Source organism: Folsomia candida, unplaced genomic scaffold (genome assembly GCF_002217175.1).
Source record: "Folsomia candida strain VU population unplaced genomic scaffold, ASM221717v1 Fcan01_Sc002, whole genome shotgun sequence".
NCBI lineage: Eukaryota > Metazoa > Arthropoda > Collembola > Entomobryomorpha > Isotomidae > Folsomia > Folsomia candida.
This window is the reverse complement of record NW_019091194.1, coordinates 17,035,421-17,063,312: the sequence shown is the minus strand read 5'-3', so window position 1 is coordinate 17,063,312 and position 27,892 is coordinate 17,035,421. Positions and strand designations below refer to the sequence as shown.

The 27,892-nt window shown below is 36.7% G+C and overlaps 3 protein-coding genes across 3 annotated transcripts; 1 reads left to right on the top strand and 2 right to left on the bottom strand.

The window, feature by feature from the left end:
• Positions 1-380: 380 nt before the first annotated feature.
• On the top strand, positions 381-24,572 carry LOC110845073 (polypeptide N-acetylgalactosaminyltransferase 2). The gene is made up of 15 exons (XM_022091431.2): positions 381-1,255; positions 5,955-6,128; positions 13,561-13,699; positions 15,283-15,545; positions 15,659-15,723; positions 19,238-19,407; positions 19,480-19,545; positions 21,258-21,379; positions 21,733-21,889; positions 21,961-21,979; positions 22,096-22,199; positions 22,269-22,344; positions 22,424-22,567; positions 22,688-22,907; positions 23,327-24,572. The coding sequence occupies exons 2-15, from the start codon at positions 6,003-6,005 to the stop codon at positions 23,579-23,581; spliced, it is 1,926 nt and encodes a 641-aa protein (XP_021947123.1). The 5' UTR covers positions 381-1,255; positions 5,955-6,002; the 3' UTR covers positions 23,582-24,572.
• LOC110845074 lies at positions 14,012-18,128 on the bottom strand. Its single transcript, XM_022091432.2, has 8 exons — positions 17,975-18,128; positions 17,813-17,898; positions 17,597-17,726; positions 17,375-17,531; positions 17,101-17,295; positions 16,851-17,018; positions 16,632-16,784; positions 14,012-16,558 (listed from the first exon to the last, which is right to left on the bottom strand). Exons 1-8 carry the CDS (start codon positions 18,045-18,047, stop codon positions 15,865-15,867), a joined length of 1,656 nt encoding a protein of 551 aa, XP_021947124.1. The 5' UTR covers positions 18,048-18,128; the 3' UTR covers positions 14,012-15,864.
• LOC110845072 (centromere/kinetochore protein zw10 homolog) lies at positions 24,328-27,892 on the bottom strand. The gene is made up of 12 exons (XM_022091429.2): positions 27,715-27,892; positions 27,443-27,645; positions 27,229-27,372; positions 26,559-27,140; positions 26,302-26,473; positions 26,080-26,228; positions 25,919-25,998; positions 25,685-25,842; positions 25,416-25,604; positions 25,078-25,322; positions 24,895-25,013; positions 24,328-24,828 (listed from the first exon to the last, which is right to left on the bottom strand). Exons 1-12 carry the CDS (start codon positions 27,749-27,751, stop codon positions 24,708-24,710), a joined length of 2,199 nt encoding a protein of 732 aa, XP_021947121.1. The 5' UTR covers positions 27,752-27,892; the 3' UTR covers positions 24,328-24,707.

The following is a 27,892-nucleotide window of genomic DNA, read 5'->3' as shown; positions in this document are numbered from 1 at the left end:
GTTGTGAATTATTAATTTTTGCATAAAATTCGCAATGTTTCGATGCACATATCATAAATACTTTGGTATTGCATACAAATAAGCCCACAACCTGCATGGGTGCAGGAGTAATACATGAATTAACAACATTATCAAGGAAGGAGGGTGCAACCTGCACTTCATTCCTGAAAAGTAGCATCATTTAGATATTTCATGATCCCAGCATTTGTAATGACCAAGTGATAATGTTCTGAAAGGTGTCCCAGCGTCGTATTAGCAATATAAAAGAGGTGACTTGTGTGACGATGGGCAGATCAGAGCGGAATGACGGTACACACAATTCTTATTATCGCTATACGAGAGGCTATGCGAGTGTTATTATGCGTGGTTGCATGAAAGTGTATCCCAACATGCGCCGTCGCTTTAGTCTCGACTCGTATGGACTGCAGTGCAGTCGATTCGCCTCCACAAAGAAATCACGAAGAAAGAAAATCATTGCCAAACTTGATCTTTCACGCTCCACTTAATTGCGAAAAGTGCAATTCAAACTTCCAGTAACAACTTGATTGAAAATTGTGCGGTGTGGGTGGGTCCATCTCCGGAACGAACCCTGTTAAACGCTTCCAGCATTTTCATAGCGGAACATATAGTTGTAGGCCTGCACGAAATCATCTTTAACGACCTTGGGGAAATCAAGTTGAAGAAATTATTTGATCACTTAAAAACTCAAATACATTACATACGTAAAACAAATAGACAATAATAAAATTCTGAGATTTTGTATTAGGCATTTAATTTGTCCAAAATTTCGATCAAACACGGTGTATTTTGTTTGTGAGTTTAATTGATTGTAAAATTCACCTCGCAAGTGTTGTGCCGTTGATGAGTTGTGAAACCTATATATTTACAAGTGCTTAAGCACTTTAATTGTTTGGTTGAATCAGTTATATGATCAACTTGTTACGTACAGTTTTAGAGCCAAACAATTCATTTAACAATTTCCGGCGACTGTGTAGTGTACACTAGCCAAACAAATGCCAATAATAATGTATGTAAGGAGCCGGACTAAATGCAGATTGTGGTAATTTGGACAGAAAATAAGACGTATATAAACTAATAAAAGAAGGTGGTGATTATTGAATGAAACTTATGGATGGAGTTAATTACTGATTGAAAATCTTACTAAAATTACACCACCAACGACCTTGAGTGGGTGCAGATATTGACCCAGTTTTAGCACATGAATTGAATGGAGCTGTCGTGACATGAGGACAAAGTGAGTATTATTGTAGCTATATTATCATTTTGTCACTTTATCGACAGCGGCATCCAACCTTAATTTGTACTGCTAAGTGGAGTATAATAACTTTTTGGAATAATGGACATTATTACGTTAATAATATGAAGTAATATAATAATTAAACACTTATCCAATTATTATTTGGTGGGATTAGTCTAATTGATGATTACAATAATCAAAACAACCATAATAATCCACCAATAATTGTTGTCTTCCAAGTTGGAAGTTCCAACCAAAATTTCGTATAAATAAAATTTTCGTAGCTTGCTTAATTCTAATTACACTCTTGTTGGAGATTGACAGTATTTTTATTTTGGTTCCACACTCAAATTTGTTAAAAATTCCTCACTTACACGTGACTCGCATTCAAATTAAATAAACAGCACTATTATATATTCGATTTTTTTGCAATTTGGGGAAACGCTAATAATTTCATACATACATTCTAATCTCTTCATATGCCAAATTACAGAAGGTAAATGCCGATAATTGCGGATTTTGTGTTTGATACTAGTCTCATTGACGAATTTAATTTGAAATGTGATTTCTTTTATTGCTAGAGACAAATAAAATCAGGTTTTAAAGAATTTAGCATGAATGCGATGATGACGTACAACCTCACCCGCTAACCTTTTTACTATATCAGTTGACGTACATACACCAACTTATCCTTGTCTCGTAGTAAGTAATGTGGTACCCAATTTCAATACCCGTTACGCAAAGTTATGCATAATACGTACTGCAGTATTTGGATTGCCTCGTCTTGTTGGTTGCGGATGGACATAGTCTCAGATCGTAATTTGGATCTTTTACAACTCAAGCAGTTTCGCAATCGAGATCACGAAGCGTGGAAGCCGGAGATTCAAGCGTTGAAGCGAGTGCCGTTTGTTTGCAGTTGGCTTATCGCTCAACAATGAAAATGCATTTATAAATTGCGAGTTGCATTGCAGGAACCACGATGTTTTCACGGTCAATTATTCTCAAACCTTTATTGAACCAACATCACATCCTGATCATTCCTTCGTTGTATCTTGCGATTTTGGGTCACTCGTACTTTCTGCACCGCGTTCGACATGGTTTCCAGTTTGCGAAACTGATATATTTATAACAATTCACGAAGAGATTCAGAATTCCAAATACGATTGTATTTGATTTTCATATTAGATGCAATAATATAAAATATCTAGTAAAGAATTGCACAAAAAAACTCATTTTCTAATTTGCCAACTATTGACGTATAGATATTCAGCCACTAAAAATACATACGTGCATTTGTAATTAATGATATGCAAAAGTTGATGGAACCAGTAATCATATCCACTTCCTCGAAATCTTTTTTTTAGATTATTACCGCAATGTGTTGTTTGTGCCCACACCTTAATAATGACATAACGTATAATGTAAATACTTATAGCGCCGGTGTCATACAGGCTTAATCTATTATTTGCATGACTAAAAAAGAATGAACAGGGGGTCAAGTACATGGAGTCAGTCAGTATGTATGTACATCTGATTAGAAAATACCGTTACAGAAATGTAACAAAGCAGTGTAAGGTTTTCGTAACGAATTTGAAATAAAAATGTTCTTTTATGAATGCTTGGTTTTGCTGACCGTATTGGAGTTCATTGTTTTCTAATTGTATTAGTATTGTTACCTTTGAACAAATACTCTGTTTCGACAAGGATTGATGAGGGCATTAACATGAATAAGCTAATAAGTCAAATCAAAGCAATTGTGTGTCGTTTTTGTCGAAAACTTATTTATTGCCTAGAAAAACGGGAGAGGAACATCTCTAAACAAATACGAGATAAATACATATGCCACTTGAATATCATTATCGTCATTTCGTTATTTATGTAATGGACCAAATTGGAGATAACATATAAATCAGACAGGTTTCAGTGTCTACCTTTGTAATTTTCGCTAACTAATAGTAAGCAGTAACACTGCATAAATAAGCGTATCATCATAACACAATAGGCGATTGAATATTACATGTATGATGATGATACATGGGCGTGTCGTCCGCTGAAACTATTTTCGTTGTCATACGAAGGCATAGGACCGAAAACGATCAAGTTGTTCACTGTCCTTCCTAGATTTCATTATGATGATGATTATGCAGATTTTTTTACCCACCACTCATCATCATCACCACTTGCGTTTCGGTGGGCAAATAAATATACAGCTCTCGACTAAACAACGGTCATGATAATACGAATAATGAATTTGGGGTGCACGGCACAATTGTCTTCGCTGGCTTGGTATCTTTGCAATTATATAACTGCACCCATACTATTTCCCATTTTTAACTTTGAGGTGGGTGGGATAACTTTATAATTTATTTCGAGGTTTTAAAGTAACTTCTTTGGGACACTTATTTATTTTCCACACGATTATTATAATGCTTTATCGTATTGTTAGAGGTGGAAAGGTTGAATTTCATGCTGATACATACATTCCCTCATAGTTTATTTCATACAACACATGAACCATTAAAAAAAATAAATTGAGATGGATAGTTTCAAAATTTCTCAATTTTCGAGCCTTTCGGCGTCTGTACTGGTGTAGCGCTTCTAGATTTCATATTTTTTTAAATTGGTTACTGTGATAAAATCGAAGAGATTGTATAAATTTAGATACACGCAACCTGTTGCGTAATATACAAACGAGATCAAATTGGGAACTATGCAAAACGTCATAGTATTCATTAGCATGACGTGTTTTATTGACGCATTGTTGTAACTTCCCACGTTGCTTTTGTGTTACAGGTATTTAGCCAGATATTTAGTCAAAGGGACGAATGCCTTTGTCGCACCATATAAATGCACTAATTGAGATTCGTATCGAGACTGTTTTTTTGTCACCATTCATTTCATAGCTCTTGCACTTAAAATTACCCATGAAGGTTTGCTGATTCTTATTTTGCTGCCCTTGTTTTTGTTCGAAATTGCAAGTCAAAAGTGAGAGGGTTTCATTTAAATGAATTTTAAGTAAGACCGCCTCAAATCCAACATTAAATTTGGAAGATAATTAGAGTAATTATTATTTAAACAATTATTACCCACTTCAACTCTATCGTACATATATGATTCATTGCGAAAAATGTAGAATAGTCCACAGACATGAGTAAATCGTGCCACTTTTTAACAGAAATCTAATACTTCCTCATTTCCCCATTCCTTGCACATGGTTTGTAAATTTTAAGCTAACACATCAACATTGAATTAATTTATATCGTGCTCTTCACCAAGTGGTAAAGCAAGCCTGTGCCGCTGGCTAAAAAATGAATAATCTTTTAACTTTGCTAAAAGCTAAAAACCAAAAGTGAAGAGTCCACCAGACATGAGTGTTGATGAGCAGTATGAGAAGATTCTTCTTACACACATGATTAAATTGACCATTAAGTAGGAATTTCGTATCATAACACATACGTATTTAGTTCTTGACTTGTGTTCTTAAGAAATTCTCATGCAGCCGCGTCTGGCAAAGCTCATCACTCACGCTAAACATGTTTAAAGAATTCGCAACATTTGAGAGTGCTGATAGATTGCAGAAGCAGACAGACTGATAAATTCTAATGGACTCGCAATACACATGCTATCAAAATAACCACAGAACTTCCTCCTGCCATACATACGTAATATGAATGCATGCATGGATATTATGCAAAAAATATCTATATTTGAGTTTGCCCACTACCAACTACTGAAATAAATTGGTTACTGTGTACAGCGAGTAGTGTGGTTTGGTTTCACTGCACCCATAATCTATTTTTCTGCACAAAAGAGTGAGTCATTTTCACGAAGTGAATGGTAACAAATTAAGTGCGCCAAAGTATTGATGAAAATGATGAAAATATTCTATGGGTGGTGAGGCGATCTGTGTGTATGGTCAACTTTCAAGCAGCGTTTGACTTTTGGCATGACTTTTGCTCTTCCTTGATTATTCAGCCAGCCAGTCGCTCTCATATTGCATTGTCAAATCAGTTCTTCAATTCATTGTGGTTGTCAAAGATGCGCCTCGAAGAATATTTGCATTGCGAATTCATTACGAGTTGAATTTAAATTAAACGAAAGTGGGCACATGTCCATTGTAAATTGTTGTGCACATTTTTATACAACGCTCAAGAGTAATGATGCCGTGTACGAGGGAGGAGGATGGTGAAGGAAACAAGATTTCTATCCCAGTCATAACAGACGCCAAAGTCTAATTGTAACTTTGTAATGTAAAAGTTGTCTTTTTAATGCGAAATGATAATCAGCAAGAACAGGTCATGATTGTGGTTTATGTAATTTGCGTGAATACCTGTACATCTACGTAAAAGTATTTATTTATACGAGTAAGGATTCTAGGTTTGATTGCAAAACTTTGAATTATGTCAACCTGCTTATTGCTTATACCAAAAGGAGAGAGACCTTGGAATCTTATAAAAATAATTTTCATCTTCACCATTCGTGGTTCGCTAACCAGCTATCTGCAAATATTTCATAATGTTTATCGTGCGAACAGCTCGGTTGCATAACTTTGTCAAACTTTCTTATATGCCAATTAGGGCAATTTGTATTGTGAATTTTGTTTGAAGATGATCTACATTTATTTAAATTTATTGTTCTACTAAATACAATTGACCGTACATGCTAAATAATAATTGTTCCCCCTCTTTTTCTGCAGGTGAGCGTGGCCAATTCTAAATAACCACCAACAACACCACCTTCAAAAATGATGCTAAAACGGAACACCAAAGTGTTTGTGCTGATTGCTGTGATATGGTTGTGTGGCGTGCTGTACTTCACCACAAGTACGAGAAACACCAATCGAGAAGATTCCCAAGGGAATTTCAACAAGGTATTTATTATTTATTTTCCTATCTGATTTATTTAACCTGCTGCGAAGAGGGATTAACTATTAACTTACGCTTAGTCTTACCCAATTGCCGTCACAGTTCTTTGTTACTCATTAGTCATATTACAATCAATGTGAGCATGGTTATCCAAAGTTTTTGTTGTCTGGTTCTAACCTTCGTCTTGTAATGAACTTTGCAAAAACACAAAGCCATTAAACCTTAAACGGTTGTCTTGTTCATGGCAAAATGGGTTTTGCATAAACTCATTGGCAGTATAGTTTAGCTGATTAGGATGAATTGTTGAATGATTAGAATTGAATTGAACAAGATTTTTATATACTTGTTTGGTCCTCCTACATATTCCTATTGTTGACTTAGGCAATAGTTATTAAGAATCCCACGACCACCCTTTCCTGGTTTGGAACAGGTTCTTAATTCCTCATAAAACTAAATTTCAATATTAAAGTTGAACTGAATTTTAAACTTGGTTAAACGCTTTGTTTTTATAATTGAAACGCGTAATTATCAAACGTTTAAAATTCATAATAATTATCCACTCAATGTTCAAGTGAGCATGCACCAAGTGAGTTGTACGACTGACTACATAATTGAAGGCAATGAGGAATCCTCATTGAGGATGATAGCTCTTCGACTTTCACTTTCAAAGCAATTTTCAAAATATGAGAAATAATTCAATGGGGCAATTCTCTAGGTGATGATATCAAAGCTCACTGAACAAAGTACTTCCCTTAAAAATTGGATGATTAATAAAATCAGTGCTTCTTTGAAAGTGAGTGAACTCTATTAAAATCTTTAATTGTGTGGGACAATTTCCGCACGAAAAAAGAACTGTGGTAAAAGTCACGAGGATGATTTATCTGTTTATGTGGAAGATATTGTTGGACAGATTTTATGGTACGTCTCGGTATCACTCGATATTCTGTCTGTTCAAAAGTTGAATGAAACCTTGCTCTAGCTACTGCACAACAATACCACAAAGAATATTTTGAAAAATTCGAGCTGTCAACCAACATTTCGTCGTCATTATTATTACAACAATTGGTGGAGCAGTCGAGGCATACAAAGTTATCGAGTTCACATCAATCAAACTACTTTATCATCTTTGAACAGCAGCGATTACTTCACAGTCGTCTTCTTCTCGCCTACTTCTTGTTCGACTCTTATCTCACAAAATACCTAAAGCCACAAAGTGTCTTTAAAATGAATGAGATGACGCATTTAAGTATTTCCAATCTTCAACTAGTTTGCACATCAATTGTTGCACCCAATTCGAATTTTCTCATGTCATTTTTCACAGCGTAAAATTGAGTGAGTAGAACAAAAACGTGAGTTGTCGATAATATGAAATCGAACGTGCAACTACGTAGATAACTTTCCCTGTAGTGCTGAGAGTTGAATTTGATGAGCAAGGAAATTGATATTCAATCATCACAACGAGCCACAAAACCATATTAACTGCACCATCATTCCCGTAATAATAGAGCAAATTGACTGGCTACACAACTTACGCTGGTCTCCAATGCGATATGTAATGGTAGATCTCATTTCAATGGAAAAACAATTGTGCTGCCTGCTAATTTAGTTTGGAAGATAAAATACCCATAGGCCAATACAGAGAAAAAAAGTATTATTTTATATTACTGGACGAAATAGGAAGCTGTCAATCCCTGAAAACTTGAAAAAAATCGACCTGGCACAAGTTCAGATACACAGGGCCAGTTTAATTGTCGTCAATGTGGATGTGGATATTACATGTGGATGACATTAAGAATTGTCAAATCATTGTGTTAAAAAAATGGTTGAATGAATACATAATATTCATTTTGATGCTAAATACAACAAGATACATGACAAAACGAAGCCCTTTGAAAATCAAAACAGTCATAAATCAGGATTCACTTCCTGCATTACATTATGTGAAATTTTCAAATGTTGGGTCTCAAATTGTCCTTAATTTGAACTTAATGAGATTATAATGCTCTAACATGTGCCCTACAGTCAACGCAACCAGGTGGTTGAATTCCCAAGGTATAATTACATCTTTCGTACATGTACGCAGTTGGCATGCTTGGAACTTTGGAAGCCAGGTATCAACGAAGTTGGTCAGCAGCAGAATAGAGGAATTTGTTGTTAATGTGGTCATTCGTGAGGGAAGAATTGGAATATGTAAATTAGATTGGGCTGCAACTTCCATATCCTCTCCGAACTAGAAACACCCAATTTCCACGACATTATTTTTCCATCACCAGTGATCACCATTCCCACATGAATTACGCCCGGAAGGAATTCACACAGCGTTGAACGAATCCGGTCAAGCAAATTTTCATTAAAACTAAACGCCTAGTATGTAGATGCATATGTATCTATACTACACATGAATTCAATTAAAAAATGTGTATGTAAATACACAACAATAAAACTCGAACATCAATTAAGTGACCCAAATCAAACAACGGAAAAGCAATAACTCTGGGTGGCGTTTATCTACATTTGATCTTTAATCGCAATCGAGTGACTCCCTGCGTGCTTATTACTTGTACGCAGGTCAGTTTTCTAATTTTGCTTCCATTGCAATAATTAAGGACCTCCACTACTTCTCAATACAATAGTAGCTGCCACATATTTTCAAAGATCCCGTTGATGGTTTATTGTCATGCAAATTTGCTATATTTTGGCATAATTTTATGTGATATGCGAACATAAGTGTGGGGTTTGGACATTAATCATTCATTGTAAAATTGCACATTACATAAGCTAATAAAATATATTGGGCTTAATAAGCAGGAGCGGAGGAAAGGCATAACGGAGTGGCGGACCTCATACTAAATGCTACACTACATACTCACTAACGAACGGTTCACAGTAATGCTAATCTCAAAATCTGGTTCTAGTTGTTGTCAGTCAGTTTTTGTCAAATTTGAAGCAGATTCACAGTGCGAAATAGTTGGCTGCGATACAAATGAAATAATAAAAAACATGCCACCCGGATATTTCGTTGGCAAATAAATGTACTTGATTATAATCTATTTGTTGCGTATACATACTTTATGTATTTCGACCAACAATGGAAGTACCGGTGATGGTAGAGTAGAATTGACGTCGTCTGACCAAATCGCCCTCCTCCTCTCTGAAAAATATGTTACATATAAAAACCCAAAGTTCTGTTGGTTTACAATCGCTTGTGAAAAAATTAGGACAACTAATTCAACTGTCCTCTGTCTGCCAATTAGTGCACATGCCGAATTTATCTCCAAAATGCAATAAGGAATTCAATTGAGTGACCAATCTGAGTATTTATTTACATCTGCTCCAATTAAGGATTACATATGTTTACACGTCCCTATCTTTAAACCCCCACGGTTTCCTTTTGACTTTGGGAGATGCAGGCACTAAAATATGACACTTGTTACAAAAATATTGTTTGCAAATTTGCAATTTCTATACACGCATGCTCATACATAAATGTGCATGTGCATACTATTTACAATGCATGCATAATGTGCATGTACTATGTACACTGATTATTGATTATAAAAGAGAACCAGCAGATTGCACACATGATAAAATTGTGTGCGTGCGGAAGTTGCTATACATGGATGCAAATAAATAGCATCATCATCTGCTGACAATGCAGAGTCATTTCATCTGTATGTTATGACACACGATTAGCAGCCAACTGTCGGAGTGTTGCATAATGAACGCTAATAAATGAGAAGATGTGCGGAACTTATTCTCTCTAAACTCTCAATTATATTTTAATAGTTTTCTGAAAGACCAACAACGCCTCATTTGAATGTGCGCTAGCAATGGAAGTAATTGAGCAGGTCGTTTCTTGTTGTTCAGAGGGACAGTAATTTTAGATTTTGAAACAAACCGCTAATTCTGATTGAGAATTAATAATATGCACCGATCAATAAGCGCACTTTGTTATTAATTCAACTTGCCATTGTCGGGTTGATAAAGAATTTGCAACAATTGCCTCTGCGCCTCTCAGTTGCATTTGCTATACTTTTGACGAGGACTTTTTAAGTATTTCCTCTCACAGACAGGCTTTCAATTCGATACTATTGTGTGGGTGCGAGAAGGAAACAAAGCAACATTAATTACCACCACCTCATTTGCTACCTCAATTATGGATTACACACTTTCACTCACAGGCGTCATCCTCTTCTATTACTCATAATAAGTCATAGTCTCATGATCCAATTACAGTTAAATATTATTACACTTGAAGCGAAATTGTGAGAAATTGTAGTTTTAGAATTTTGGGATGAAAGTTGGGGATGTTTGAACCAAAGTCAGTGAGGTGGACGAGGGCAAGTTGGTGATACAAAAATAGTCTCTGAGTGGAGAGAAGGCATACAGAAAATAATGAGAATATTCATGTTTGAGCATTCATTTGAGTGGATTTGATGACGAGTCCAACGCAGTGCTTTACATACAGATCTACGGTTGAGGAGTTAAACCGTCTCCCTACAAAAGCAGCATGCCTTTACATGATTTCAGGGTCGAATGACAATAAATTTCACCACGAACAAAGCCAATCATTTGGGTCATCATGTATCTCAGTGGAATAATATTTTGAAGGCAAAATTGAGAAACTGACCACTTCACATTTTTCCTCAAGGATAGCACATCAACCTTCAAAATATTAAGAAATGCAGCAGACGCAGATGATTCTGTCAACATTTCAAACATTTGAGTATTTGGTGAACGCCCGATGGAGAATTACTGTGACCTCAGGAGAGCCTGCTATTTTTCTAAAATAAAACCAGTTTTGCTTTGAGCCGAGAGATGCATTATTAGGATATTTAACGTAAAGATTTCTGTAGCAGTGGAACTGTGAGAGGTGCTTTTATGACTTGTAGCTGGGAATGAGAAGTGGGACGTGTACATACTTAGTTGCACCAAAGAAACGGATGATGGTCATCACGGGGACAACTTTTTTCAGATTTGACGTACAGTGCAGCTTGCATTTGTTTCTCCACTGTTGCATTGACCTCTCTTTGTTGTTACATGCACAGACGGCTTCGACTGCATTTTTAAAAGAAAGAGATGCACTTTACCAAAAGGCTGTGCGATCACTCGGATGAGGTGTGGGGAAGATTTGCCTCTTGATTACCTCTGAACACGAATCACAGGTCAATTATTCTTAAAAAGATAAAGATGATTATTGACCCAGTCGAATCGATTTTTAATGAGTTTATTACGTCAATGTATGTAGAGAAACAGTGCTTTTTTTGGGGCTTGAATTGAATGGGCAATTTTTTTATAAAGAGAATTATGCAGATTCAAAGATATATTTACGACTTGTAAAATTATATCAAATTATCTGCTCCCCCACAAGATGCAAGATTTACGAAATTCATATCGAAATCATCCACATTATTCAAGAAATGTAATGATAATGACCACAGAGAATGAAATGCTTGTTATGAAAGTCCACAAATCTATAATTATTCTTGGTGTGTACTTGTGAAACACTCGTCGTTTGTGGATATTTTGATGAGGCAAACATTGACATCCTTTGGAAAATTCCCCAAGATGGATGTTGAAGGAAACAGAATAATGCTTCAAAGATGAAAATGATGGGAGATGAATAATGCGAAAATAAATTGAGAAAAGATGAGTTGTGGTCGCAGCAGCAAGCAGAAGAGGATTCGCAGTCGTCCTCTGTCTAATCTTGGGCTCTATGACGTCGAGTTCTTATTCTTGGATAAGTGGTCAGTCCTGTCAATAGAGCGTCGCTGTCGCTGCTGCTGCCACAATCATCCCCAATGTTGAGGACGTGTTCCTTTGTTCATCATCTTCTTCAACGAAGCAATCTCGTCATCCCATTGTTTGAATGTGGATAATGTGAAGCAATGAGAATTGGACCTTCGTCAGCTTCTGGCCAATGTTCAACCAGATTTTATGAAAGTTGTACATACTTGTTTCCCAACTCGTAAAAGCCACCTAAAAATTTCATCGTTCAAGTTTTTGCTCGTTTTTGAATTTGCTAGAGAATCATAAATTCGTTCCTTTCAATTAGATGCTTGTAATGCTGATTTGGGTTAGCACAGGAACGGATTGACTTTTATCGGTTGATCATCCAATTCTCAGTTTTGCGACTTTTTGTGTGTACATAAATCAAAGCTACAAGATAAATATATTGCTCACTAAAAAACCTACAGTAACTTGAACTTCGCAAATTTAATAAACTCATGACTGTAGAGCTGTAAAAAAATGGCAAAAATATATGAAATGTACATGCAAATGAAAAGAATGAAAGGAAATTAAACTTTAATATGAGTTTTCCATTTGATCAGCTTTATTCGTTTAATTATTTTGACATTGACAGGTTGCAAAACTATTTTATCCCCATGATTATTTTTGCATTTGTACCTCACTTTGACACGATTATATCGTGGGTTGTAGAATAAAATGATTTTGTTGGACAAGTTGAATTAATCCATGTCCAATTCTGTTTGCATTCTTGTCCTTTTACGCAGAATAACAATTTCTACATTATTTGGCTCGAGTCTTTGTTAAATTGCAAATTGTATTGTGTCCACTGCGTCCGGTCCGGTCCTCGTGTGAGATGTACGTACATGTATTATAATTTTTTTCAGAATAACAATCATGAGTCAAGTATCAAGTTCATCACCGTTGGTGGCTAATGTTTCGCATGTTAATGGGACTTGTAATCGTCGTCATTACAATAAATCAGTAGCGGAAGTTGCTTCACTTCATAAAAAAACATCACACCGTTTCTGCCATAGAGTGAAAAAATCTGGTTTAAAAATATTAAGAACAAAAGACTCGTGTACAGTTTTGCAATTTACATGATAATGGATCGCCATCCGTAGAACTCATTCCATTTCCCATCACCGCCTCCTCTCTGTACAGCATTTTGTGAATTGGAATGTTGTAACACAAATGCAATGGACAAATTGAAGGGGAAAATGGAGTGAGTGGGTGGGTTGGTGGGAATCAGTTTGGATGTAATTTATTGCACTGGCTTGGCCGTAAAAGTTGTGTTGGACCAGTTTATTTGGCCTCAGCAACTGCAACTCGACGACATGCATGCCTTTGGCTTGGCCACTTCCAAATAGTTATCCAACTCCAACAGATTTTACAAATTGAAATAGATGAGAAAATATGTTATGGATGCGTGTTTACAACTTTGGTTTAATTGAAATTGATGGGAATATGTAGGTATTCACATAGTTATCTGCACGTACAAAGCAGAGCTTAGAGTTCTTATGCTTCGAGTTGTTTCTGTGTTCTCAAAACTGACAAATTTACAAGAATGCATGTATCTACGTGTTTGCATAGGAATTTATTTGGCGACACGAATTAGCTGAAATGATTAATTTACTAAATTCCAAACCCAAAAAATATACATAATTCATGTGTTGATTTAAATTTCAGGAGAGCGTGGCAGAGTCCTTGTTGGGAGGAGGGGACACTGCAGGATCGTCCGAAGCTATTTCAAACGTTAACTTTGGTGGCGTCGGACTTCAGCATACGAGTGAGCGAGAACATAGTTCCAACTCTTTGCGATATAGAGGTGAGTCATTGATGTAATCCCAATTTTGTAAAATTTTAGTTAGTGATACAGGTAATAACGCATGAACTTATGTGTACGTAACACGAAATAAATTGAAACGACGTACTTCCTGAGGTCGAATAAAACATTGTCCTTTGAAAATGTGGCATCTTGATTTCAAGTCTTAAAATTTACTGACTTTTTAAAATTAAGTAATCATTGCACAAACACCAAACACAAAAAATTAAGACGTGTTATCTCCATCACCGAGTCCACGTACACTCGGCAGTCGGCACAAATAACTTAATTTCCATTTGAGTTTTGTAAGTTTGGTTGTGTGGTCAGTTTGTATGTATTATTTGCATGCAACTCGTACCAGAATGTCCACAATTAGGACTTACATCATAAATTAAATTAAAGAGTAAATTGTAGATATTTGGCTTTTAAACTTGAAATTAAATGCAATCTTTGGAACGATTCTGCACTATGTAAATTGTGATAAAAGAGAAAACTATAGGTTTTAATGCAGTATTTTTATTAGAAATTATTCATCATGCATGTTGATTATTTGAAAACCAGATAAATTTTTTATCACATAATTCACCCGGCATTAATGTTGAGAAGTTGGCCCTTCTGGCCAACACAACAAAGCAATTACAATAAATTACACGGCTTCTCAAGTAGCGTCGGGTTGAACCATGCACCAACATCACCAGCCATGCATTTATTTGTAAATATATAGTCCTTCAAATGATGATGATGATCCCCGCAATACAGATTAATGATTTTTGCGCTCGAGAGATTAAACATCCAAATTATATTACTTATCTGCAAGAAACGGTAAACGGTTGATGTGTTATTGTGCCCAAGTGTAAAATTTATTTGTCATATCGAACCCGTCCAAAATATGCAAAAATTCTACTTTTCGTTTCAACTTTTACAAAAAAAAACGTACAAGACAACTGAACTCGCATATAAGACTCTCTCTGTAACCAGTACTTAATTACAAGGCAATTAAATAGGCTACTTATCCACTCCACATATGCATTATGCAAGACAAATAGGTTCTTGTGTTGTGGGTCTTCTCGGCGATTTAGCTACCATACCATTCCTGAGAGAGTGTATGTATGGATGGTCAATGAAATGCAGATTAGGCTGAATTTTTTGGATTATATGACCAGAAACAAGGTTTGAAGTTGTTTGTTTTTTGCGATTACAAAATTCTACAAGTTCTCTCTGAGCAAGAAGTCGAGTTTGTGAATTTATGGTGAGTCACATTTTTTGATTAGATTGATGAGCACATTTAATTAATGCGTGATTAATGGACTACCACCCAGCCTACAAATGTACTTATTTGTGTATGCAGTATCTCAGAATACGCAGCATAATGATTAAGCAGTATGAAGGCAAGGCCTCCCAATTTATATACACGATTTGAGAGTAACTTTTGTAAATGACCTGATGGCTTGCATACTTATGTTATGTATGCTCACATTCTGCCTCTATTTATATACGTATATCTCTTTAAATCACTTCAATTCCACTCTTGTTTTTCATTCCAAACATATGCAACTGAGGTTATTATTATTGATTTTGTATTCCAGATGTGGCGGCAGGACCGTTGGGCGTGGGGAGCAGCACCACGAGTACCAGTACTTATTCCTCTAAGTCAAAATATGACGTTGTGATGGACTCTTCACGCAGGAAGGACACATGGATGACACACTCTCAAGCCAACACTTACACTGACCCCCATCGCCCTCCCAGAACTGGGGCAGTCGTTGACCCTTTCGAACTCTTTGATAAGGAGGCTTATCTCTCGGGTGACAGAGTGACAGAGGGTCAAGACGCGTATGGGAAAACCAAGGTACATACGAATCAAGAAAGTTAATTTTGCCATCTTGGACCCAAACTCTGTCTGCACTGATTGATTCAGCATGCACACATTTCATGCTAATTTTCCTGTTTTCACATTTTCAGTTTAACCAATTGGCCTCTGACAATCTGCCCCTTGACAGAGATATTCCCGACACGAGGAACCAGTTGTGAGAACAACACAGTTAATTTGTAATGTATATGGCATTGTTGTCGTCTTACATATATTCGTTGTACATGTGGTTGAAAATGGTTAAAAACGTATGGTCTTTTCGTACTTTCTTTTCTTAAGGAATCTGCACCTAGTGATTTTACCGTCTGTAATCAGTATTATTTGTACTATTATTTGCTTTTCTTAATGCTAAAGCTCGATCTCTTTTGAGTTGCACTTTCTCTCGGCGCAAGTCTTCATTCTCAGACTGTAAGGTCATGATGGTGGTTGTGGCGACGTGTTTCTCTCGGCGCAAGTCTTCATTCTCAGACTGTAAGGTCATGATGGTGGTTGTGGCGACGTGTTTCTCTCGGCGCAAGTCTTCATTCTCAGACTGTAAGGTCATGATGGTGGTTGTGGCGACGTGTTTCTCTCGGCGCAAGTCTTCATTCTCAGACTGTAAGGTCATGATGGTGGTTGTGGCGACGTGTTTCTCTCGGCGCAAGTCTTCATTCTCAGACTGTAAGGTCATGATGGTGGTTGTGGCGACGTGTTTCTCTCGGCGCAAGTCTTCATTCTCAGACTGTAAGGTCATGATGGTGGTTGTGGCGACGTGTTTCTCTCGGCGCAAGTCTTCATTCTCAGACTGTAAGGTCATGATGGTGGTTGTGGGGTTTTTTTCTACAATACTCCGAGTAGGATTTAACGCCAGCTTTTTGGGGGGGAATTTGATTGTCCCTTGGATATCCGTCAAGTTGGTCCGTTTGAGAGAGGAATTTGTCAAATTAGCAAATGGGGGGAGGCTGACAGAGGCAGATGTAGTTGGGAGCGTCTTAGGTTTGATAGAGGAGGTCCTTTATTTAAAAAGTATAATTACAGGATATACATTAATATAGTGATCGCGAAAATAATAATAATCATGTTCACCTTCGTCGAGGCCCAAAAGACACTTTCCCTACTGCCTTCCCCGTTCTTGCGGGGCAGATAGGCTGATGTCTTACCATAGTTGCTTTGGTTGTGAATCTTGCGGGACACCCTGGGCACTGGAACGATACCTCTTTTGTGTGAGTGTTTTCATGACTAGACAAACAAATTAAATTATCCTCTATATTGCATGGCTTTTGAGAAACATAAGACGTCAATTACGTTGTGAAGTTCCATGTTTTGGAGGTAGTAAATGAACAACCATTCACTTTGCATCTATACCGGTTAAGGGGTTGGGCCTTTGATGATCCCCTTTTGGGAACAATCGTCACCACCAACTCTTCTTCTTTTTCCTTGTCAACACGTGTGAGTAACCCATTCAAATTTTTACTGAAAAACAAATTGGAAACCATACTCGTATATTTACGTCCAACGCACCAATTTCATTTATTATAAATTGTTATTTTCTTACTCAATTATCTGGTTCATTTGCGGAGCAATGTCTTGAAATACTGCGACTGTCGCTTTGCTTTTAAATGATCCAGGACTTCCATCTTGTTGTCTTCGAAATTGTTTGAGACCCATGGCTGATTTATAATTTATAGCATATATAGGGAAAATCACATGATCAGTCTTAACGGCAGTGAAACTCGGGTCAATTATGTCCCTACAAATAAATGTACACATTTACATACTTGCATTATATATACGTGTAATAGATTTTTAAGTTTATCAACAATACTTACAAAATGGAACAATCACTTGAATACGCATATTGTATAGCATTATTTGCGGCTATGAGAGGATCACTGTACACCGACACACCAAATGTTATCTCTCGAATCCTGCGATGGGGGTCACGCCAGAGTAGAGCGGTCATAGAATGTAAATCAACCGTGTCAGCTAAAAAAATGGAAACTTTAAAAGCTCAACAATGTTTACTACAGTTTACTTGTGTTACTACTAACCAGACATTTCCATGACCTCGTCTTTCGTGATTTCTACAGCACGCAATTTGCCATCGTCCCCTTCTTGTACCTTGAAGATGAAATCTCGGTCGCTTAAATCGTCTCTCGAAATGTGTTCATATGAACCTGTCTGGATTTATTTAAACATACAAATTTACTATTTGAAATTGAAGTAGGACATTACATAATGATATTATTTGTGGCTGTGATACTTACATACGAGCACACCTCCTTATACAGTCTTTCCCTCAAATCTCTGACTTGAACAATAGCCTGTACTTGTATATGTACTTGTTCCCTTCCTGGAAAAAAAACCAATAGTTAGATATTTAATTATAATTTATTTACAATATTTTCTTACAACGGGAATGTACTTACCTGTACCAACGTTGTTTTCGTCCAATAATTCTTCCTGCATTTTACCATCCCGCAAAACAAACCGCCGTGACATTTTGAAAACTAGCACCGATAACCCTGACTAGGAATTTGTTTTGCTTCAAATATAATTTTAATTCGAACCATGTGACTAGTATGTACTACTTCACCAAACGTCAGTGTTTGTTGCTGTTTAGCGCACAAACACAGTTCACATGGTTCGAATTGCCCCATATGTTAAAAGTTGCTAATAATACTACTAGTACTTTATTTGTACTTTATTATTGGAACGCCATGTAAGTCAAGTCATATTTGGCACATCATTAACGAGTAACCCCCGGTGGAAATTAATCTGCATATCATGTCAGTGGATGACTGCATAGGTGACAACCAGTCAATCAGTTTTGAACAGCAACAGGTTGCTTAATTATAAGTGCAAGATGCATACATCTACATCTCATTGCCTCAAAGTTGTTTGTGACCAATAAAATACTTAAACGCCACCTGAATTCATATTGATCGGTGGATGATGAAGAAGATTAGTGCAAATCAATGATGTTTGGTTGGTGGGTAGCTTATAGTCCCGACGAAGATGGCAATCTTCTTGATATGGGGCTCACTCACTAGAATAAGTGATTACCATATCAAATTAGGATGAGATATCGGGACATGGGTGCTTGCGAATTCTTGCCAAGAAGTTGGCAGTTGTCTGCTGGTTTATGGCGTCGGGGCAAACAAATTCCTAATGTTGGGATGCTGGTCACGATTGCAAGTTGCTTGACACTGATATCATGGTTTTGAGAAAAGTCAAGTGTTAAATGTGAAAGTACATCAGTTTCTGCAGATGTCTATGTCCAACCGAAAATAGGAGAGTTGGATATTTGTGCACGGTACTTCATGTTCATGTCGTACACGTTACTCTGGCTAAACCGAATATTGCATATATTATATTATGACCTCTATTTTATTCGATTTCTATCAGCCAAATCTCAATGCTGTTCCGTATGTCAGTCAATGAGCGCTTTCCATGATAAGAATCAAGTATCTTGTGTTCATAATAAAGAAAATTTATTTGTGACCTCTTGCGGACTTGGAGGGGAGAGCACATTCAAGATAAAATAAGAGGAAAGTTGGTTCATTGTTTTATCAACAAGTGCATTGTACGCATGCAACCAGAGATATTTGGTGATATGGCTAATGGGGCTGTCAAAACACGAGGAAAAGGAGATGATCGCTAGCGGAATATTAATAATTGCAATTTTTCAGGTGTCGGCCAAAGGAGTACGATGTGTCCAGCCTGCAGCCAACTTCCGTAATAATAACTTTTCACAATGAGGCAAGATCAACGCTCCTCCGGACAATTGTTTCAGTTCTGAACAGAAGTCCTGCAGAGCTAATTGAAGAAATCATCCTCGTCGATGACGCGTCTCCAAATCGTGAGCTTAATGCGATATAAATTCGAATTGGGACGATACACCAATTAATTTTTTTCTCTCTCCTTTTTTCAGCCCAAGATGGATCTCTTTTAGATAAAATTCACAAAGTCAAAGTTCTTCGAAATGATAAGCGAGAAGGTGAGTTGAAAATTCAGTTTTCTTTCTCTTTTCATATTTGTGTCACGTTATTGAGACTGAGAAATTGAGCGTTATTCCTGTTAAGCATTCGGAATTTCACCACATGCAGTTAATTAAATATAATGAATAACAATGAGATAGAGTACCCACGGAGTTAAGAATGCAGCTTAATTTGGTCACCAACCATGTCCACTTAATTTTATCACGGATATTTTTGCGTCTCCTGTCCCCGAAGCGAAGTGGTTGGTCATGGTGTTGAGCTTAATACAATTCTTTAAAGCTGTAGAATTTAAATATCAAAGTTTGCATTCTAGAACCATTTCACAACAAAATTATTACATTTTTCATCTCACCTCGAGTGAGACTAACAAAGAGCTATTCTTTAATTCGTATTTCAACTGAGAATTAAGAGTGCACTCAATAATAGAGAAGTTTTATACACGTCGTAATTGCGGATAACTTTGACGATGGTTTGGATTTATTATTAAATATGTGCAGTTAGACTCTTGCGAATAATATACATACTTAAATATATTCTGGATCCTTTCCTTTTTCTTAAAATTTCAGCAATTATACTCATCCGGAATGGTTAAATTTCCAATTTTGAAATTACTTAGTACTTAATAGTCAATCTGCATATCTAAAGTCGATATCATTCGTATGATATGAATTTTGCAGGATTAAGATTTCAAAGCCTTGCATACATATGACCAACCAAACCATCCAATTGGCAACTAAATCATCCTTATGTCACGTAGAGCCTCATAATTTCCGCTCTGTAATTAATGTCGATATAAAATTGCTTAATAGCTCCAATTTTCTTAAATAACCGAATTCCTGTCATGTAGGTTGATTTGAATTCGATACACATAAATCTTGTCAGAATGGGTTATGGTAATTCTTGGATTAATCTGCAAGAAGCCGCTGATGTCCAATTTCATTTTTCGTAGGAGGATTAATGGATGGTTATGAATCGTGGATAAGGTCAATCCATCGGTTGTTGTTTTCTTGGGTTGGCAAAATCCAGTTTGGTGCATCTTTCACTAATCCTTCTAAATAAGCAGGATTATCAGTCTCATTGACAAGAAATTTGATCAACAACAATTTATCGACGGGTTGATTGAAATGTTACACATCGTCCATATTCTGATGTGGATTGAAACTATGTATTTACGTCATACGTGGATGGATGATGCTTTCGGCAATGTCGAGCAATCCGGTTTGTGATAAATGCATAAAACCTATCGTGACTGATATTCCGTGTGACATGTCAATTTTCTTTAAAAGAAATTGGAGCACATTTTACCCACGGCAATTTCTTTTACTTTTGGGTTTTATGATTATAGATGAAGAAGTCGTAAGGCAACACTTATTTAACGCATTATGTAATGGCACATTGCATTGCATGTGCAAAATGACCATGTATGCATTGAACCAGAAAATCCTAAAACGAGTTGCATACACATATTTATTGCTGACCCACCCAGATTGCTGTTAGAAACTATTTTGGAGGAGAGTGTGTTGAACTGTGTCGTAATTAAATTAATTTACGTTAAAAAATCATTCCGGATTTAGAAGAGTTAAATCCTGATTGATGGTGAGATGCGAAAACGAAGCTCGGCAAGCAATCTTGTTTTTTTTGTGTGCAACATATGAACATGGTTCAATAAATAGTGCTCATTTATTTAAGGATGTATTTTATTGCTTTTCAGGTTTGATGAGAAGCAGGGTGAAAGGTGCAGATGCGGCATCCGCTCCGATCTTAACCTTTCTGGACAGCCATTGTGAATGCAATACGGGATGGTTGGAACCACTGTTGAATCTAGTCAGTCATGTGAGTGACACTTTTAAAATCCGGTTATCGAACTCCGTCGTGTGTGACACAAAAGCTATGAAACAGCTAGCAAACAATTTTAGAAAATTTGAGCGAACTAGTTTTTCATGGTTTGATAAACATGCAATCAATCAAAAATCACTCCCTGCATGATTATTTAGGAATGAAAAAAAACACGTTTGTAACGCTAGCCTGTTACCTATATGGTTGACTTGCAATAGTTGACGGTACCATTTCTGAATAATTTAGACGCTTTTCCGAATAAGTTGTTGGACCTGATTGATGGATTTTATTTGACAATTTGATGTTAAGAATTTAGGCACAAGATTAAAATTTTAAATTACACGTAATAGAATCGCACCCATGTGGTTAGCCCCGTAATTGATGTAATAAACATGGATGACTTCCGATACGTCGCTGCTTCCGCCGAGCTTCGAGGAGGGTTTGAGTGGAATCTTGTGTTCAAATGGGAGTACCTCAGTCCTCCTGATCGTCGAGATTTTGCCAAAGGTTTGCAACATTACAATTAAGTAAATGATTAAGTGCCAACATTTATTTATACTTGTCTCACTTATTTGTAGATCCCACGAGGATCATTCGGTAAGCTGCATGGTGATATTGGGATTAATTTACTGTTAAATCATGTCTCATATTTACAATGACTGTCATAAAAATGCAGAACGTCATTTGGATGGTAATTATTATTATTTACTTAGGACGCCAATTATTGCGGGTGGTCTCTTTTCTATAAATCGGGAGTACTTTAATGAACTCGGGAAATATGACGTTCAAATGGACATCTGGGGTGGTGAGAACTTGGGTAAGAATTAAATCTCGGAAAAACATGTCTAGGCTGGAGATACTCATTGATTTCCTAATTATATCCCAGAAATTAGTTTCCGAGTCTGGCAGTGCGGTGGAACATTAGAAATTGTGCCATGCTCGAGAGTAGGACATGTCTTCAGGTGGATTATTACTTACATAAATAGCTACTTATCGTTAGTTTGTGAAAGTTTCTTTCAACTGACAATTTTCTTCGTATAGGAAACAACACCCATACTCATTCCCAGGGGGTTCGGGGGCAGTTTTTGCTAAAAATACTCGGAGAGCCGCAGAAGTGTGGATGGACGGATATAAAGAGTTGTACTACGCCAAAGTGCCACTTGCAAAAGCTGTGCCGTTCGGCAGGTAATAAGACAGACAATTATGCAAGAGCCTTTATTATCATGTACTTCTTCAGCCTAATCTCCTTTCACCAATAATTACATACGTGGGGAACTAAAAAATACCAATTTGCTCAATTTTCAGCATCGATGATCGGATGGCGATTAGAGAAAGACTTCAATGCAAGCCTTTCAAATGGTACTTGAAGAACGTGTACCCAGATCTCAAGGTTCCGCAGCTGATGGTTGTGCGTCAGGGGTCGATTCAACAAGGTCATCGGTGTATCGACACAATGGGAAAATCAGTGTACCGCACAGCAGAACCTGCCCAAGTCTTTCAGTGTCATGGAGCAGGAGGCAACCAGGTGGGTGTGGTTTGCTATAAACGTCTCATTTTCCCCGTTCACTAGCCATGTTATCAACTTGCAAAATACTTAGAAATGATTTCAACAACTTATATGTTTGTATTCAACAACTAACTGGTCGCAATGATCAACAGGGGCAAGTTTTTTATTGATGCAGGATTCATTGCCAAAAATGAGCCGGTCTCAAATCTCGATAGTAATTTATTATAAAGGAAACAGCACAAGCTCAAAGAACTACATATTCATTTGAACTTTAGAACCATGTTGCACGAAGAATACAATGTGTTGTTGATGTTTTATCCTTGATCGTCATCATGCACACTTGTTGAATTCGCTTACATAAATCTAATCCCCTGATAAGTATATACGTATATTATAACTGGGGTATTTACTTATGCCCTTCTTTACATTATTCGCAGGATTGGTCACTCACCAAAGAAGGTCAGATTCAGCATGATGATATTTGTCTGTCAATGCCTGCCTCCCTCTTCATTGGAGCCCCAGTCGTATTTCAAAGCTGTGACCAAGCCAGCAAGTGGTACTTCAACAAGGACGAGTTGATACAGAGTCAAGACAAGCCTGGATTTTGCGTGTCTGCCACACCCGACTCCAATGACCTCGTGTTTGCGATCTGTGACCAAGATGACTACCTCCAGAAGTTCGAGTTTGATTAATTCCACAACACCTCATGTCATCAACCGACTAATTTCTGCTACGGAGGATTACTCAAGTCTGGCAAGACGCATTTCATCAAAGATATTAAATTTGTACGCCAACTGCCAAGCAGCTATTACTATATTACTCTTCGTGCTACCACTTTGTGTAATAAATTCAAGTTCATTCAAGTTGAGTGCTGCGAGGTCCGAAAAATTGGGACTCCAGTGCGTTTGACTACCCTCCATCATATTTTTCAGACAAATACCCCCACTTGTGATATACCTATTGTTACTATTGTTGAGAGAGTAATGAGTGAATGCAGTGATAACAGAAATGAAGGTGGTACAGATACACAACTGTGTATAACAAGTGGATGAAAAAGATTGATTATTATTAGTACTAGATAGTAGGATTAATGTGCATGTACAGTTTGATAGCTAACCTCGCATATGATATTACGAATCGTAATTTACGATTCGTCACACAAATACAAGGGCAGCATTTACCTGCAACAACGAGAGTCGTATTTATGTGGTGACTATTATGAATAAAGTTTTAAATGGAGTTTCCGTATATAATAAAACATTTATAAACGCAAGGAGTGTCTACGAGAGAAAAACATGGGCCGTTCACTGAACTATTGAGATTATATTCGCGATATTGACAATGAACTTATAAAGAATCTCGAACAATCTGCTATTAGCTGAAGCTGCACAAACCATTTTATAGTTAAATAGAAAAGTCAATATATTTAAGTGATTTATATGTATAAAAATTGCAGTTTAATTTACGACGACGTATCGGATTCTCAGATTATATAAAATTATGTATATAATATATAAGCCTTGTTATATTTCCTGTTCCATGAATGTATCATTATTGTACATCATCATCTTCGATCTTCACTGTTGATTTTTTATTGTCTAAATATATAATTGCCAATTTATTAACAATGATGACGTTGAATCAATCTTCAATACGATAAAATAAAATGAAATGACGAACAAATACTCAACCTGCATATTTGCATACCCTAACTTTGTAAAAATATTATTTCATACTTTTGATTACGAGAATAAAATAATAGTCTAATTTAAGCGGGTAAACTACGTAATAGTAATTGGGAACTCCAGAAAAATGTATTCATTTTATGGATGCAAGGAATACAGCTCGTCGATCAGTATTTTGGAATAATGCCCTGACCAACTTCCGCAACTCTTCAGCTTTAAACTCCATAGACAGAGGCCCACAACCTCCAACCCACCTGTAAAAATGCATACATTGTCTTATTTAATCATGGCACTACACTCCAATGAAAATAGGTGATTACTTGTCCTCAATTTCCTTCATGGATGCTGTCAAAACGAAGGTAAGTAGCCTAAATCTGTTCCACTTTGAAACACATTTAGAAGCCAGGGCGTCTATTTCTCTGGGATTTGTGGCTTCTCCCTGTCGTAATTACCGAATATTGCATAACCCTTCAAGACAAAGTTTCTGGTTACTAAATAATTACCTTAAATAATTCCGAGGTCTCCACAGCAAACTGCGTAAAGGCAGTAGCTAACTTATTGGCACATGCAGCAGATATGTCATCCCAAGTAAGAACTTTTGAGCACATTTCATTCACAGTGTGATCAACCAATGTGGCCAACGTTCGTGCCAAGGTTGCAGAAGGAAGAACGAATTGAAGCATTCCATGTAAACGCACAAACTCGGATGAAATTTTGAGGAATTTATCAATTTCTGTATGAGAAGACTCTGAAAAAAGTTACACAAATTAAATAAATACAAGAAAATGTAAATGCATGAGATAGCAAAAAATAGTAAAACACAAGCAATTGAAATTATTACCATCGTCATTGTTAAGGATTGCAGTCATCGCATCAGAGATCAAAAAATTCAATTTTGTTCGAACAGAGCGAACCATGAAAGAGTAGGCTTGAGTGGCTTTAGAACGCAATTCGGGGACTTTTTCCTCAGTCATTGGAAATGTGAACGTAGCGTGGTGCGCTAAATAGTGACTGTTGTTGTGGACAAGAACTGTAATGTTGGAGAAGAAAAAAATGTCGAATGAGTATTATATCGTATCAACTGGTGGCCCACTTTTGCTTGTTGCATACCCGCAGAGAACGGCACTAAGTCTCCCGAATCTGATTCATGTTTTGGAATCTTTACTAAGGACAGGTACAAGCTGAATGCAGCATCACACATAAGAATGTCATCACTATATCGTCTTAGGTGTTCCTTCAACACGTGCACGATTTCCACAACACATTTACTACATATATAATTACGATATAGGGTCCTCACGCCTTATTTTATTTCTACAAAAAGAAATAATGAATGGACCATACCTTACAACACAATTGGGGAAAGCATAAGGATTGCGATGAAGGCCACCGATGTCGTCAGCAACTGGCGATGCATCCTTTGCCTATGACCACAATTTTACTATGTACATTGGTCAAGCATGTAGATACATGATGCACTGCGACACTTATTATTTTTCTCTTACATCCCAAATGATTTCTTGCGTGTCGTGTAAGTTTCCTTTGACAAGACGTCGAACTTTTGCCAACAAATCCTGCTTAACTTGGCCCAAGAATAAGGAATCAAAGTCTCGCTCCATCTCATCAAAAATTGTACCGTCAGGAAATGTGAAATCTGTAATCGAGTTTGTTATTGCAAGATTTAGTTTGTTGTATCCTAAAATCTTTATGGTTTTTATACTTCTTACTTAAATATGATTCAAAATTGTTAATAAAGTTTCTAATTATTGAAATATTATTTTTCGCTTTTTCCACGTCCCCTTCGGCGTTTCGCAACACAAGAATTTTTAAAGTCTTGTTTCCTAACTCTTCACAAATTTTCGGACCAAGAAATGTAGAACAATCGCTCATCACACCAGTCTAAAGAATACAAATTTGACATAGAGAATTGCATTAATTAAACCTAAATAATGAAGAAAAGATAAAAAGCTAAGAAAAAACTAACATTATTCTCAAATATTTGATGGAAAACATATATCACGCTGTGAATATTGTTGAAAACAACTTGCACTTCCGAAGTAGGGGTTGACGTTCTGACAGCTTTGATGGTTATCATACGTGAATTATCACAAGTTATATTCGGGCCAGTTTTGAAACCTGTGTCTCTCACGGGAACGGTTTCAATTTCATATCCGTCACCATTTGTATCTTGGAAAGCAATCCCAGCAGATGCATTTTTTGGTTTACCCGTAATTTCTATGTAAAAATCTTGTGAACACGCCTTTACGAGGAGTTCTTGCCAAATGTCTATAGCCAATTTGTTTATGACCCGAGAGCAGTATCCAATATTGATAAATGTCTCAATCAGTTGGTTTATGTCTCGTGTCAAATTTATCGTTAACATATTTTTTCCAAAATGAAAATGAAAGACTGAGCGAAGTTCCTTTGAAGCATTTTCATAAATATCGGTAATAAGGTCAGTAATTTTTGATTTGATTCCTACAACCCACGCATGGTCTTCAATGGATTCAAACGATCCTCGTAGTAATTCGAAATCTTGCTTTGCAGAATTTACAAGTTTAGATGCCTATAAAAGTAAAACAATACAAATAATAAATTGTGGTTTCTACAAAATCTGTCGTTACAATATGCCATTTCTACTTTGGTGAAATTACTTTGTAAAAATCGACTGGGTCAGCTCTCTCCAAATTTTTGACCACTTGGATTAGCGCTGCAAGAAGTTCAATTCCTTTATCGCACTGTTTCAAATCATCGTTAAGCAGGTCAATGTCGCCCGTAGCCGCTATTAGTGCTTTTTTCTAGATATATAATTATCTTCAACATTTGATCAACATGCTTAATATTTAATAAACAAATTATTTTCCTCACATCATCATGAAACTTTGTTTTCAAATCCTCCACTTTTTCCTTAATCCCCAGAATTTCAACATACCATGACGTGACTTTGTCAATGTCAGAGTCGTAAATGACAAACGTAGATTGCAGAGAGTCGACCAAATCCATTTTGATCTGGGACAACTTGGAGGTCACATTCTGCAAATGGTCACGAAACTCGTCCCCAGTCACAGCGTCTGCATGTGAAATATTTATTAGCTTATGTATCCTTGTAAGTGATTATCAATATGCTACCAAATTCTCACCTCGCGTTTGAATCACTTCAGCCAAAATGTTGGACATGTTGATGTGTACCACACCACTTTGTAAATAACTAAATTCTAATATACAATTCAATTAAATCAAAAATTTCAGTCGTGCCAGGATTTATTTTTTCAGTTCCGCGAAGAAAAGAAACACCGCCACTATTTACATCATATTGAC

Coding starts and splice junctions, on each gene's coding strand:
- LOC110845073 (XM_022091431.2), top strand. CDS start 6,003: ATGATGCTAAAACGGAACACCAAAGTGTTTGTGCTGATTGCTGTGATA. Junction 15,724..19,237: donor CCCGACACGAGGAACCAGTT/GTGAGAACAACA, acceptor GCAATTTTTCAG/GTGTCGGCCAAAGGAGTACG. Junction 19,408..19,479: donor CGATGACGCGTCTCCAAATC/GTGAGCTTAATG, acceptor TCCTTTTTTCAG/CCCAAGATGGATCTCTTTTA.
- LOC110845074 (XM_022091432.2), bottom strand. CDS start 18,047: ATGTCACGGCGGTTTGTTTTGCGGGATGGTAAAATGCAGGAAGAATTA. Junction 17,899..17,974: donor CGAAAACAACGTTGGTACAG/GTAAGTACATTC, acceptor TTTTTTTTCCAG/GAAGGGAACAAGTACATATA. Junction 17,532..17,596: donor CGAGGTCATGGAAATGTCTG/GTTAGTAGTAAC, acceptor CCATTTTTTTAG/CTGACACGGTTGATTTACAT.
- LOC110845072 (XM_022091429.2), bottom strand. CDS start 27,751: ATGTCCAACATTTTGGCTGAAGTGATTCAAACGCGAG. Junction 26,229..26,301: donor CAATTTTGAATCATATTTAA/GTAAGAAGTATA, acceptor ACTCGATTACAG/ATTTCACATTTCCTGACGGT. Junction 25,605..25,684: donor CTTAGTGCCGTTCTCTGCGG/GTATGCAACAAG, acceptor CCAACATTACAG/TTCTTGTCCACAACAACAGT.